Source organism: Saprolegnia parasitica, assembly GCF_000151545.1.
Source record: "Saprolegnia parasitica CBS 223.65 unplaced genomic scaffold supercont2.6, whole genome shotgun sequence".
Taxonomy (NCBI): Eukaryota; Oomycota; class Saprolegniomycetes; order Saprolegniales; family Saprolegniaceae; genus Saprolegnia; species Saprolegnia parasitica.
This window is the reverse complement of record NW_012156400.1, coordinates 907,709-921,067: the sequence shown is the minus strand read 5'-3', so window position 1 is coordinate 921,067 and position 13,359 is coordinate 907,709. Positions and strand designations below refer to the sequence as shown.

Here is a 13,359-nt window from a genome sequence, read left to right as displayed (position 1 = left end):
AAGTGCCCCATGGTATCGTCGGCACGCGACGCATAGACGCGTAGGTGCACCGATCGGGCGAGGAATTGACGTACGACGACATCAATGACCTTGTCTCGGAGCTCGAGCCCGAGATGCTCGACGCCTTCCAAGAGGTATTGACGGTGGCGTATATCGCTCTCACAACACAATGTTGTAGGAGGTCGATGCCAAGTACCAGCGCTCGATCCTGCACGAAGACGACAACATTCTGGTGATGGACAGCTTCCTCGGTAGGCTCCGAGTCTCAATAAGGCAGCTTAGCCTATCTAGATGGCCTGCCACCGACGCGGTCGCTGCATTTTGTCGACCGCCTCGAGCTCGTCCAGAGCGAAGTCTTGCTGAACGAGGTAGTCCGTCACTCGCCTAATCGCACGCCAACGACAACGCATAGGACGGCTCTATTAACGACACGGAGCTCGCCCTCGACGTGCACAAGGGTCTCTGCGTCGGCCTGACGCTGCTGCCAACAGAGCGCCTGCACAACCTCCGCATTGGCCTGCTCGGCGCTGGCGCGGGGGTCCTTCCGACCTTTCTCAACAAGCACTTGCGCGGCGAGGTTCACATGGACGCCGTCGACCCTTCGCGCGCGATGCTCTCTGCAGGGTACATTTACTATCGCGAAACATCTACCATCCCTTCTTCACCCGTTGTGACGCCAGGCAGCACTTCTTCCATCTCGTGCCGTCCGACCGCCTCTCGCTGCATGAAGCGATGGGCGAAGCCTACGTCGCCCGCCAGCCCGACGCGTCCGTGGACTGGCTCATCCTTGATGTCGAAGACGGAAACGCTGCAGAGACGGAGCTGCGTGCACCGCCCGCGTCGTTTCTCACGCCGGCGTTCATAGCCGACGCCAGCCGCGTGCTCACGGCCGACGGCAGCATCGCGATCAACGTCATCTTTCCCAAGGCGTCGACGAGTCCAGATGCGTCGCTCGAGGCGCTTCGGGCGCTCCTCGCACCCCACTTTGCTTCGATCTTCGTGCTCTCGCTGCCCAAGAACGTAGTGGTGTTTGGGGCCAAGCGCGAGAAGATCGCGGCGCCGCGTGCGCTTGTGAACGACGGCAGCGTCGGGCGTCCACTGGCGTCGACGATCCGAAACCAGTTGTCGGCCAGCGCGTTGCGTCGACTCGTGGAACCCAACGACTTGGGCATTTGAACACGCGTTGTAGTACATCAATAGAAGCGACTCGAGGACGGAAAGAGCCACCGCAATTTGCGCTCCCGAGCCTCCTTGAGCTCGTCAATGCTACGCAGCATCAGCATCATCCTTTCTAGCCCAAGACAGAGGAGGCGTCTCTACCTCAGGCCACTATAGTCCCGTTGTCGCGCCTTCTCGCGAACCACAGGCTCGTCGGCACGCCAATGACCGCGCCTATCGTCTGACTCGAATGCCTCCTGGCGTCGACGACCGTTATAGTCGCCCGGAGGCGGGGACCAAGGCCGACGGAAGCGGTCGCTGTCGTCGTCGTCGTTGGGCGGCAGGAGCGCATCAAAGCGTTGGAGCACGTCCACCGCCTCGTCCCACGGTCGCGGCGCCGGTGGCAACTTTGCATCTCGGCGCGGATCGAGAACGACGGCAGGAACACACACGCCGTCGTCATCGTCCGCCGCCAACTGACAGGACGTCATGCCCATGACGCGCTCCTACGCGCAACCCCTTTCGACGTGTCAGGTGTGTGTGTTGGTGTACTTTGGCCGCGACCAAGTCGTTGGCATCGCTCTCGGCTTGTGCCTTGGCGGCATCCGCCGCCGCCTTGGCTTTAGCCTTCGCGTCTCTCTCCCGAAGCTCGGTCTCGTCGCGGTCGCGCTGCTCTTTCGCATCGCAGTCGAGCCTGCGTCCATCGTGTGGCGTGTGTTCTTCGAGCACAAGCAAGGCGTACCGGTGGCGTAGCGTGTACATGGCAACGCTCAAATCTTCGACAATCGCCCGGCTGTGGAGCGCCAAGCTCGCCCAGTTGCAGCCGTCGTCGTCGTACGCGTGCATCTCGTCGTCGTCGTCGTCATGCTCGTTGTTGTTGTTGTTGTCCATGTCGATGCGACTGTCGTAGCCCTCGTTGTCGCTCGGCGAGTCGGAGCGGCCTTTTGGCGGCGGCGACAACGGTGCGTACGCTGCCTCGATAGCGCGCGTTTGCGCAGCCGCAAAGGCCTTGAGACGTTGCAACTCGTCGAGGACCGACGCCTCCGTGTCGCGTGGGGGCCCCAAGCTCGGCGAAAACGATGGCGGAAACAGCGGCGCCGGTGCCACCTATCCGCCCTGAGCGTCGCCAACTGCAAGCGTCCTAGTACCATGTTGATGCGGGCGAGGATGCCACGCAAGTCGTAGTCGTCGACCATCGCTTGGCTTCGGACAATGTGGTCGAGCTGCGGCGAGGTCGCTGTGGCGGTCTCTGCTGCCTGCACATACATGTCGTCCATTGCATATCCATCGCCTCCTCGCGTCGAGAAGCCACCTTTTCCAAGCGCTCGAGCGTCTCGTGGAGCTCGTGCGCCGAGGCAACAGCGTGGCCTTGAACAATACTCTTCGCTTGGTTGGCCTCGGCGGACGGTGCCTACGCAGTGTGTCGACACCGTCGCGTCATCGCTCATGTCACCTTGGTGGCGGGTGCTGCGTCTGGCTTTGGGTACGCTTTGGCTTTCTTGTTGAGGAGCTCAAAGGCGGCGTCGAGCTCGGTCGCGATCGTGAGCGCCGAGAGAGGCAATGTAGCCTCTGCTTGCGCCTCGGCGGACGGCGCGACCTCGGCCCGACTCTCTTCCCAGCGCTGGAACGATGCGAGCGCCTGGGCCATGTCTCGGTCGATTGCAATGCCCGTGTTGCGAATGACGTCGGCGGTGGATGCCGAGACTTGAATGTCGTTGGCGGCCGGCGGCGGCGACGGTTGCGCCGGCTCGTGGCGCTGTGTCGACTGTTGCTGTTGGAGGAGGAGCATGGCCGCAATGTCGTCCTCAACTGAAATCGTGCGGTGCAGCATGGGTGCATACGATACTGGCGGCGACATTGGCCGACGGACCGCTTCCTTTGTCCGGCCGTGGTGGATGATCGCGTCGAGTTCATGGATGTCTTGGGCGATGATGCCATCGAGCGTCGGACGGCGTGTGGGCGTGCGTCGCGGCGACCGCGCGTGCAGAGGCAGACCGTGGCGGAAGCGGTCGATGAGTCCTTCGACAGACACTTCGCTGCGGTCGCTGCCCGGAGACTCCATGTCCCCGCGATCTTTTCTCGGTATCCGAAACGGGCTTTTGCCGAGCCCGTCGAGCTGGAGGTCTTGCGCCACGACCTGCGCCTCCACCTATGGCGTTCTATGTGCTGCTTCTACTCTACTACTACCGCACTGGCAAACATTTCGCTCCATGGAGGACGAAGCGTGGACCGCAGGGTTAATAGATATAGGAGAGAAAGTAGCCTAGCACTGGGAGTCGCTCGACTACGATGATCGTGACAGAGATGCTGAGCAGCGCGATGCCAGCACCGATCCAGATGCGGTCCTTGTTGGCTTGAAGCTGGAGCTCGGTGAGGAGTTTCCGCGTGCGCGAGAGTTCGGCTTCGAGCTCCGTGTACGTGTCGTTCGACTGCTTGAGGTGCGACTTGCCCTCGACAAGGCGCGCTTGGACGTGCCCGGCGCGGTCCATTTCTTGGCGCAGAATCTGCTGCGTGCGCTTGAGCGACTGGTTCACAGCCACATGCGGCGCCTTCTCCTGGAGCTTGGTCGCGCCCGGCGCCTTGGCCACGAGCCCTTCATGCTCTTTGACCAGTCGCAGCTTGCGCATGCAGGCTGCCCACTGCTTGGCCAAGGCCTCGCCGCGCGCCTTGTGCTGCGTCCACTTGTCCCGCCCGTCAGGGTCCTCGCGGATCTTCTCGGTCAAGCGTTCAATCGCCGTCGCCAGCTGCTCCGTGAGATGATTGCCCTCCTTGATCGAGAGCGCCGCCTGAGCCTCCTTGTCGTGCAGCAGCTGCGTCACGCGCTCGTACACGGACGTCGCTGCCATCGTCGTCGTCGTCCACGCGGCAAGTTCCAATTCGCTGCTTGTTTAAAACAGTTTGTTACACAAATGGTCCAGATAATTGCCGGATTTAAAAAGGCGCGAAACCAGCTTCTCGAATTCTCCACGCAGTTAAGACGTGCCTCAGCACCACCGTACTAGTATGCAAGCACCTGCTGTTTCAGCCGCATCCCGGCGCGTACTGGTTGTCTTCGAGTCTCCCAAAGGGACCACATTCATTCCGATGGATCCCACGACAAGATCCCAAAGCGATCGAGTTAACTGCAAGGAAGGAGATTGCGAGCCGCCAACGAACCAAACAGACGTCTTGTGGCACAAAGAGGTCGCCAACGGCACGCGTCGTAAACAGAGAGTGATGGGTACCTAGAACTCGAACCGTCCACCGCCAATTTCCCTCGGCGCACAATACAACCACGTGATCAAGCGCTAAGAGCTTAGACCGATCGCGTCCGGACCCCTACCCCGTGGTTGAAGCCAGCAATCAATTGATGCTGTGCATAGAAGATTCGCGGGCCCGTGTCTGGGTTCTCGCTGCGTGTGCTTACGCCGGGGCGTGCAGCGTAGTACGGGATCGCGCGAGCAGGACCTAGGGCTCGGCGTCTCGTCGCCGCTAGCGCTGGCCGCGCGCCAGTATTTGGATCGAAAGATCGCTTCTTTTTTCCGGATAAGGCCGCGACCTTATGGAAGCTCGCGCCGCGGGAACTTGTGGCTCCGCCGCGGCGACAGTATCCGGATGCGGGATCGAAAAGCGGCGCAGATTCAACTGCGCGGACTTGTTAGTTTTTGTTTGGTCTTTCTCGGAGAAGCGCAAGATGAGTGGCCAAGCCTCCCCGCGAGCCAAGCCGTGCACCCGGTCACGGTCGGCAACACCTTTGTGAAGCAGTACTACCACCTCCTCACGGAGACGCCGCAGAACCTGCACCGGTTCTACAAGGACATCAGCCGCTTCTCGCATGCGACGGGGTCGCAAATGGAGGAGCCCATCTCGGGCCAAACCGCGATCGGCGAGGCCATTATGGCCAAGAACTATGTGGGCACGCGCGTTGACCTCGACAATGGCTCGATCGACTGCCACGCGAGCTTGAACGGCGGCGTCATTGTCATGGTCACGGGTATCATCAAGCTCAAGAACAGCGCGCCAACGCCGTTTGTGCAAACGTTCTTCTTGGCCGTGCAGCCCAACGGGTACTTTGTCCTGAACGACGTGCTTCGCTTCCTCGAGGTCGCCGCGCCCCGCAACAGCGTGCCCGTCTCGCCCGCGAAGAAGCTCGCGCCGGCCCCGTCGCCGTCCAAGGCGACCCAAACCGTCGTGGCGGCCAAGGAGCAGGCCACGAGCACCGCGACGCACACGCCGGTCAACACGCCGACCCACGCCACGATCCTCAAGTCCCCGAAGGCGCAGCCTGTGGCTTCGCCGCCGCTGCCTGCGAAGACCGCGACGCCGGTGAAGGCGGCCCCGCTCTCCCCGAAGCCCGTGCCTGCCTCGCCTGTGGCCAAGCCCACGTCGCCTGTTGCCAAGCCTGCGACGCCTGTTGCCAAGCCCACGTCGCCTGTAAAGAAGGCTGAAGAAGTGAAGAGCCCGGAATCGCCCAAGGCGTACGTCTCTACCTGGCACATCCTCTATGAACCTGGTACTCATGGTTGTGTTTGGTAGCGAGCGTCAGACGCCGGTCGTGTCGCCCAAGGGTCAGAAGAAGCAGCACACGCCCAAGAACAAGGCCCCCGTCGAGGAAGCTCCCGTGACGCCGTCGCCCAGCGAGCCCAAGAGCTGGGCGTCTCTCTTTGGCGCTTCGGCGGCGGTCAAGGCTGTGAGCTCCCCCGCGCCCGTCGTCGAGTCTCCTCGCAAGAAGCAGCCTGCCGCTTCGTGGACGGCGGACGAGCCTGCCACCGTTGCCGCGCCGACGTCCGCGCCGGCCGCTGGCAAGCCCCGCGTCTACAGCATCTTTATCAAGGACGTCCCGACGCAAGCGACGGAAGCCGAGGTGCGCGAGCTCTTCCGCGGCTTTGGTAAGATCGTGACGGTTACCGTGACGAACCGTGGTATTGCGTTCGTCGACTATGCCGACGCCGAGAGCGTCAAGGCGGCGCTGGCGCACGGCGCCAATTTCGTTCTCCACGACCAAGTGCTCTCGGTCGTCGAGCGCAGTGAGCGCAAGGACGGCGGCGGTCGCGGCGGTGGCCGGGATGGCGGTCGTGGTCGCAGCAACGCCAGCGGTCGTGGCAATGGTCGTGGCGGCAACGGCCCGCGGAAGTCGGACCAGCCCCGCGCCGCGGCGCCCAAGGACGCGAGAAAACCCGCGCCCAAGACCGGCGGTCGTGGTGGCCGTGGCCCTGCACAGACCAACTAGTAGATGGAGTGAAGTTAAGTCGACACAAATAGGATACTAAAGTTATGGGCGTACACACCTCGCCTCAAGCCCCAGACGTGATCCTTGGGTGGCGCCGTCTCTTCCGCTGCTTGGCCAGCCCATGTACCATGGCCACGCATGGCCCATGGCTGCAGGTCGTACGACAGCCCACGCTCCTTGCGCCTGCCATGGTAGTCCTGGTCGCGCGTGTCTCCCGACGCCGAGGCAACGCAACGCTTGTAATACAATAAATTCATGTCTTTCCTCTTGTATTTTGTATGTAGAATAAAAGAATGCAAAAGAATGCCTCAAGGAGCCGCTGTTTCAAAACACTGGATTAAAGTATACGATACAATTCTCGTGTCGCCCAGCGCCATCCTCAAACTCGATACGACCACACAGAAGGAAATCGGCGACGAAAATGGACGGCTCAAGCTTGAGCTCGGTCGCGGCGCGGGCGCAAGCCCACTTGGCGTACGTACATGCCATGGTCATGGCGATGGGCGGCGTGGCCTGCCGATTGCATGGGATCGTCGCGGGCATGGGCTAACGACGGCCATAGGGCAGGAAAGTACGCCGACGCCGTCGAGCTGCTCGGGCAGTTGAGCGCGTACGATGGCAGCGAGAAGAAGGGAACCAAGGAGAAGACGGGACCGATGAAGTCGCGCGTGCAGCACAACTTGGCACTGGCGCAGCTTTTGGCCGGCAAGTCCAAGCCGGCCGAGTTTGAGTCGGCGCTCGCGTCGTTGCTCTCGGAGATGCAAGGCTCGGTATCGCAATTGCAGCACGCAGACTCGATGCTCGGCCTTAGCCTCAAGCTGCGGAAGGAGAAGGACAACTGGGATGACGACTCGGACTATGAGAAGCCGCGCTCGATCGTCTTTAGCGGCGTGAACCTCTCGTTCCAGAGCCTGTCCATGGAGCGCGATGCTACCCTGCTGCGCTACAACCTCGCCGCGTGTTACTTCCGCCAGCAAAAGTACGCGTCCGCGTCCTCGATCCTTGATGCGCTCCTGCGCGCAATGGAGCCGATGGACGAGGTCGTGGCCATGCACATTTGCTTTCTGTACCTGGACGTGCTTTTGCACAGCAGCCGGAGCAGCGCCATGTCCGAGTCGGCGCTCACAAACATGCGCCAGAAGGCGCACGCGCTGCTTGCGTACCTGGAAAGCCCGCACGGCTTCAACGGCCTCGCCGACGACCAAGAGCCGGTCAAGGACGCGGCCGCGAAGGAGCGTAGCCTCGTCGAGTTCAAGTTCCGCTTCCACTTGTACAAGGCCAAGGTGGCGCTTCTGCATGAAAACGCCAAGGTCGCCAAGAAGGAAGTCAAGTCGGCCATGGAGGTGTTCCAGAAGGAAATCAAGCCCAAGGAGCCATCGAATGCGGCCGTGACGACGACGCCGTCCTCGCTCGGCGTCGGCGTCGGCGCCATCTTTGTGCCTGCGCCCGCGGTGCAGAACACGGCGGCGCTCTACCTCAAGGCGCAGCTCGAGTACCTCCGGCGCAACTTTAAAAAATCCATCAAGCTCGTCGCGTCCTGCAAGAAGGGCTCGGTCGATGACGTACGCGCGTCACACTCCTTTATATCGCTCACCGTATACTTGTTTAGTCGATTATGCTCAACAACTTGGGTTGCATCCACGCGCAGCTCGGCCAGCACCAAGCGGCGCAGTCGTACTTTGCCCAGGCGCTGAACGCGACCAAGCGTCGGTCCAAGCCCGAGCCGCTCAGCGTACGACCCCTTCGATTTCTAGTGCGTGGGCTGGACACGACACGGGTAGGCGTCGGTGCAAGCGGAGCTCCTCTACAACAATGGGCTGACGCTGCTGGTCCAAAAGAAGTTTGCGCTCGCGTTCCGCTGCTTCTCGGGCGCGACGCGGCTCTTCTTCAACCGGCCAAAGCTCTGGCTCCGGCTCGGCGAGTGCTGCACGGCGTATGTGGCTGCGTCCCGTGCCGCCGTGCCGCTCGAGTACAAGAACAAGCTCGTCGAAGCCGTCGTCGGGCACGGCCCGCACCGCCGCGTGGTGCTGCCGACAAGCGCGCCAGAGACACCGGCCGCCGACGGTACGGATCCATCGCCCCTCTCTTCCGTTGCGACAGGGTATCGGTGGTGTAGACGCCAACATGACGCTGCCGTACGCGGTCAAATGCTTTCGCAACGCGCTCCTCCTCTGCACGCAGCTGCTCGAAGCCAAGGCGTCGGTAGGCGGAAATGAGTCGGAGATGGAGGCGCCGGCGTGGACCGCCGACGCGCTGGATGCGGTGCGGCAAAAGGCGCTCGTGCACCTTGCGTATGCGTACCTGAGTCTGGCCGAGCCGCAGCTCGCGCTCGCGACGTGCCATGAGCTCCTCTCGGTGCCGACGCTCACCAAGGCGCACCGGTACCTCGGGCGGTCGTACGCGGCCGAGGCGCTGAGTCTCTTGTCGCGCTCGAACGAGGCCGCGCCGCTCCTCAAGACAAACGAAATGGTCGTCTTGGCCGACGAGTATGCGCGCGAGGCCAAGGGGGATGCGGCCTCGGCGCAGGCCGACGTCCACGTGAACAATGCGACTGCGTGCTTGCTCCAGGTAGACGCCATCTATCGATCCATCCTTGCGTCTCGACCGAACTGACATGCGTTGGATGTAGAAAAACATGGCGCTCGCCGAGCAGCATGTGGCGCTGGCCGTGCGAACGTGCCCGACGTCCCGCGTCGCGCTCGAGCAGCTCGTGTACGTGCTCTTAAGGAAAGGCAACAGCAAGAAGGCGCTGCAGATTCTCAAGGAGGCGCGCGTGACCAACTAACTAGCTAGGTGGCTAAGTTGATTAAGAGCAGCAAGAACACGTGAGGTGCAGAGGGATACAGGCGTCGGGTCGACGAGCGTGGGGTCGCGAGCGAAGATCGGGCTTCCAAAATCCAAGTCCGCGTATCCGGACACGTCCTGGAACTTGATTGGATTCGAACAAAATTGAACCAGTTGCAGGCGTCGAGACACCGCATGGGCAGCAGGAGCGCCGAGGCCGACGACGGCGACGACGACGCGCCCGTGGCCATGGAGGACGTCGCCCGCGCCCGCGGCTTTGAGCTCATCGCGCGGTCCGTGTACGTGCCTCCGATGGTGCGCCCGCACGCCGCCGAGACCGACCTCTGCTTTTGCTCGCGGCCCGAGAGCGACGACGACAAGACGTGCTGCGACGAGACGTGCATCAACGTCGCCACGTACACAGAGTGCCCGCGCGGGCGGTGCCCCTCGGGGAGTGCATGCCGCAACCAGCGACTGCAACGTCCCGAGTTTTTTCCAGAGCTCGAGGCCTTCAAGACAGAAAAGAAGGGGTATGGGGTCCGGACGCGCGTCGCGATCCAGCGCAACGACCCGATCGGCGAGTACGTGGGCGAAATCATCGACCAGAAGGAGCTGCAGCGGCGCTGCGCGGGCCTCGGTCGCCACGAGACCAACTTTTACTACATCCAAGTCGAGCCCGGCGTCTTCAATGACGCCCGCCACCGCGGTGGCTTTACGCGCTTTGTCAACCACAGCTGCGACCCGAATTGCAAGGTCGAAAAGTGGATCGTCGATGGCGAAATGCGCTTCCTCGTCTACGCGCTGCGGCCGATTGCACCCATGGAAGAGATCACGTTCGACTACCAATGGCAGGTGATCGGCACCATGCGCATCACGTACAGGACCACGTTGTCGCCGCGTCCTGCTTCAAGATGCGCTTTGGTTGTAGGTGCTACTGCGGCGCGGCGACGTGTTCGGGCTACATTGGCGAAGACGTCGCGCTGCCCGAAGCGCACGGCGTCTTCAAGGAGCCGGTTGACGCCGACCAAGGCTTCCAGCTCGTCCAGCGCAAGATTCGCGTCTTCGAGTCGCATCGCGACGACGCGCCCTTCCGCGTCCTCCGGGTCGTCGAGTACGCGACGTCCTTTGCGTTGCATCTGGTTGACATGGACGACCGATGTAGGTACGACCCCGAGACAGCCCTGCACCACGTGCAAGTCGACGACGCCAGCGCGACGGAAACCATCAATCTATCAACGCTTAAGTATCAAGTGTATCTGGACTTTGAAGGGCTCTCGGACGACGAGATTCAGACGCACATCTTTAGCATCCCCAAGGTCCACCTTGAAATCTACTTTTACCTTGTCGCTAACGACGGTCGGTAGGTCCAGCGACCACCGCCACGACGCCGCACGACGCGCTGGGACGTCAAGACGCCCGTCAACTTTGAAGCGCCGGCCGCGAGTCCGCCGCCCGAGCCACCGTTGGTCGCCAAGGCGTCTCCGCTGACGCACACCAAGCTTCTCGTCAAGAACCTCGACAAGGTCTGCAACGAAGAGTACTTTCGGCGCATGCTGGGCGGTCGCGCGAGCACCCTTGTTTCGTTTGATGCGTTTGAATACGACAGTGCGAGCGGCGCGACGTGGGCGCTCCTCGAGTTCTCGGACGCCAAGGTCTACGATGCGATGCGCGCGCGGCTCGACAACCGGCGGCTCGCGAGCTGCGTCGCACGCGTCACCGATGCGTCCGAGCGCGACGTGCAGCACTACGAGAAGACCAAATTCTTTGGCCGTCCGTCCCGACCTCTGGTGACGCCGCCCGTGTCACCGCCGCCACAGGACGCGCCTCGTCTGAGCTACGCGTTTGGCCGTAATTTGCACTGGTTTGTCAAGGACGTGTCCGACTCGCCGTCGCGTCGGCACGGCATGTCGCCCGCGGTCGAGAGTTCGCTCCGGGACAAGTGCACGTCGATCATCCTCAAGGTCGCCATGAAGTTGCGCTGCGAGCGCGAAGACAACGTGGCGGCCATCGTGCTCTTTTACCGCTACATTAGCATTCAACCCATGAACGCGTCGACGATCGAGTGGGTTGCCGCCGCGTGTCTCCACGTCGTCCTCAAGTGCCACGCGCGCGCGATCGATTGGCAGAAATTCACCTCGTCGATCTACGACGTGCGGTACCCGGGCGCGAGCATCGACGCAGAGGATGCGATGCGCCTCGTGTCGCGCCAGCTCTTGGCGATGGAGAGCGTCGTCCTCGAAGGCGTCCGGTACGACGTGAGCAGCCAGGACCCGTACTCGCTCCTCGACTTTTACATGAAGCGGCGCGGCGTCGCGATCGCGATCGAGGTCCAGAAGGACGCCAAGTACCTCCTCGCCGACTCGCTGTCCCATACGCTGTGGATGCAGTGCTCGATCGAGACGATTGTGCTGGGTGTTCTCTATGTCGTGTCAGCACACGACTCGCTCAAGCGCACGGACGCAGCCGGTGGCGATGGCCATCCGTCCCGCCCCGCGAGCCGGTATCCGGTCGAAGTGCTGCCGGCGGTCGAGCCAAAGTACTTTGGCATGTGGTCGGCCGCGACGCGGACCTTGGCGAAACTGCTGAGCTACAAGTTGTATCGAGACAGCGACGCCGAAATCTATTGGAAGCGGCTGCTGGCGCGCCTCGAGCTCTGGTCCCGCCACACTGACTTTAGCGCCGACGACAAAATGCGAAAGTACCCGCCACTGGATCGGTCGGCGCATTTGCCGGCCGCAGGCATGGTCAAAGAGTCGCCGCGCCTTCTCACGACCGACATGGAGCGCGCCGTCCGCATCCGCAAGCGGTCGTACCTTGCGACCGTGCGTGGGGACGTCGAGTGCGACCTCGCCAACCGCGACGTGTACCTGCAGCCGTGGCCCTACCGCGACCCGACCAAGCTTGTGCACGAAGAGACGGGGATTGTTCAAGTCGCGCTGCAGGTTGGGATGCGACAATTGGCTTGGTGGCGCTCACAAAATGGGACAGGAAATCGCCACCGTCATGAACCTCCACGTGCTCGAACCTACGCTCATTTTCAACCTTCTCGGCCTCGTCTTCCCCGACCCGAAAGCAGCCATCAAGAAGCGCCGCCATGCGCCGAGTTCCGACGCGGAGCTGCTCCGAAGTCTCAGTCCGCCGTCCGCGCCGGACGACACTTCGCTGCCGGTCCCGACGCTGTCCATGGCGCCGCTTGGCTCATGTAGTTCTCTTACATGTAGGTGGGCGCCCACTACTTGGCGTTTGAGCGGCCTCTGCACTTGTACTCGTCGCTGCTGGAAGCCAAGGTCAAGATCCCGTATCCGATCCGAAAGCGCGCGGTCCTCGACCTCTTTCGCAGCGTCGCGCTGTGCCACGACCACAACATCGTCCACCGGTCCATCTCGCCCTCCAACTGTACGATGCTCGTCGGCGCAAACTTTCTCTCCTGATCCGATCCTGGCTAGTATTTGTCTTTAAAGACGGCGTCAAGCTCGGCGGGTTCTACAACGCGCGGCACGTCAACACGAAGGGCGACCTCTCGGGCGGGTATGCGCTCATGGACGGCGAGCACTGCGACCACACGCACGGCACGCTCCTGCACGTCACCGCGCCCGAAGTGCTGCTTGGCGCCAAAGTTTACTCGAAGAAGGCGGATCTCTGGGCCGCGGGCTGCGTCGCGATCAACATCCTCCTCGGCGCGCCGCTCATTTGCGGCAAGGACTGGAAGAAGCAGATCGAGTACATCTTTCGCGTGTGCGGGTCGCCGCCCGACGACTACGCGGATGGCGTCGACGCCGACAAGCTCGCGCAGTGCGCGCCCAAGGACAAGTACGCGGTGCGCATCCGCAAGGCGATCCGCGAACGCGCCCCGAACTTTCCGGACGCGTACCTGCCGATCTTCGAGTCGCTTCTGGACTTGGACCCGAAGCGGCGCATGGCCGCGCGCAAGGTGCTCAAGTCGGACCTCTTTGACGACGTCGACCACCACGTGGACTTTGACGTGTTTGCCAACACGATGGGCAGCTTGCAAGACAAGATGGAAGCGGCGCCGGCCAAGCGCAAGGCCGCAGGTAGCAGCAGCAAGACGCAGACGCCGCCGCGGAAGAAGAAGGCGCGGAGCTAGCCGTTGGCGTATTAACTAGTAGTCTCACTCGTCGTATGACCATTTCGCGCACGAGCCATCGACGGTGGAGCCTCTAAGAACGGAGTCGGGGTGTTGCGATCTT

At 62.3% G+C, this 13,359-nt stretch overlaps 5 protein-coding genes across 5 annotated transcripts in view; 4 read left to right on the top strand and 1 right to left on the bottom strand.

Moving 5' to 3' along the window:
* SPRG_19442 (hypothetical protein) overlaps positions 1 to 1,176 on the top strand; it is a gene marked incomplete at both ends in the record, with an annotated part of 1,487 nt that extends 311 nt beyond the window's left edge. The window contains 5 exons of the mRNA XM_012341281.1: positions 45 to 134; positions 179 to 251; positions 292 to 368; positions 413 to 624; positions 681 to 1,176. Of these exons, the coding sequence (XP_012196671.1) occupies positions 45 to 134; positions 179 to 251; positions 292 to 368; positions 413 to 624; positions 681 to 1,176 (948 nt within the window). The remainder of the gene's footprint in view (positions 1 to 44; positions 135 to 178; positions 252 to 291; positions 369 to 412; positions 625 to 680) is intronic.
* Positions 1,177 to 1,316: 140 nt separating this feature from the next.
* Positions 1,317 to 4,004, bottom strand: SPRG_02676 (hypothetical protein; the record flags this gene model as incomplete). The annotated part of the gene is made up of 7 exons (XM_012341240.1): positions 1,317 to 1,664; positions 1,711 to 1,852; positions 1,901 to 2,265; positions 2,307 to 2,414; positions 2,471 to 2,569; positions 2,612 to 3,307; positions 3,447 to 4,004. 7 exons carry the CDS (start codon positions 4,002 to 4,004, stop codon positions 1,317 to 1,319), a joined length of 2,316 nt encoding a protein of 771 aa, XP_012196630.1.
* A 748-nt stretch (positions 4,005 to 4,752) lies between these two features.
* SPRG_02675 (hypothetical protein) lies at positions 4,753 to 6,441 on the top strand (the record flags this gene model as incomplete). The annotated part of the gene is made up of 2 exons (XM_012341239.1): positions 4,753 to 5,615; positions 5,674 to 6,441. 2 exons carry the CDS (start codon positions 4,753 to 4,755, stop codon positions 6,365 to 6,367), a joined length of 1,557 nt encoding a protein of 518 aa, XP_012196629.1. The 3' UTR covers positions 6,368 to 6,441.
* A 312-nt stretch (positions 6,442 to 6,753) lies between these two features.
* On the top strand, positions 6,754 to 9,178 carry SPRG_02674 (hypothetical protein). The gene is made up of 6 exons (XM_012341238.1): positions 6,754 to 6,841; positions 6,930 to 7,929; positions 7,977 to 8,099; positions 8,149 to 8,431; positions 8,484 to 8,935; positions 8,997 to 9,178. Exons 1-6 carry the CDS (start codon positions 6,789 to 6,791, stop codon positions 9,150 to 9,152), a joined length of 2,067 nt encoding a protein of 688 aa, XP_012196628.1. The 5' UTR covers positions 6,754 to 6,788; the 3' UTR covers positions 9,153 to 9,178.
* Positions 9,179 to 9,346: 168 nt separating this feature from the next.
* SPRG_02673 (serine/threonine protein kinase) lies at positions 9,347 to 13,256 on the top strand (the record flags this gene model as incomplete). The annotated part of the gene is made up of 6 exons (XM_012341237.1): positions 9,347 to 10,026; positions 10,080 to 10,467; positions 10,516 to 12,093; positions 12,140 to 12,319; positions 12,373 to 12,547; positions 12,598 to 13,256. 6 exons carry the CDS (start codon positions 9,347 to 9,349, stop codon positions 13,254 to 13,256), a joined length of 3,660 nt encoding a protein of 1,219 aa, XP_012196627.1.
* Positions 13,257 to 13,359: the final 103 nt, after the last annotated feature.

Excerpts from the sequence above, each read along its gene's own strand:
- SPRG_02674 (XM_012341238.1), top strand. The coding sequence starts at position 6,789 with ATGGACGGCTCAAGCTTGAGCTCGGTCGCGGCGCGGGCGCAAGCCCAC. Across the intron at positions 6,842-6,929 it reads CGGGCGCAAGCCCACTTGGC|GGCAGGAAAGTACGCCGACG; the intron begins GTACGTACATGC and ends CGACGGCCATAG. Across the intron at positions 8,936-8,996 it reads CGACTGCGTGCTTGCTCCAG|AAAAACATGGCGCTCGCCGA; the intron begins GTAGACGCCATC and ends CGTTGGATGTAG.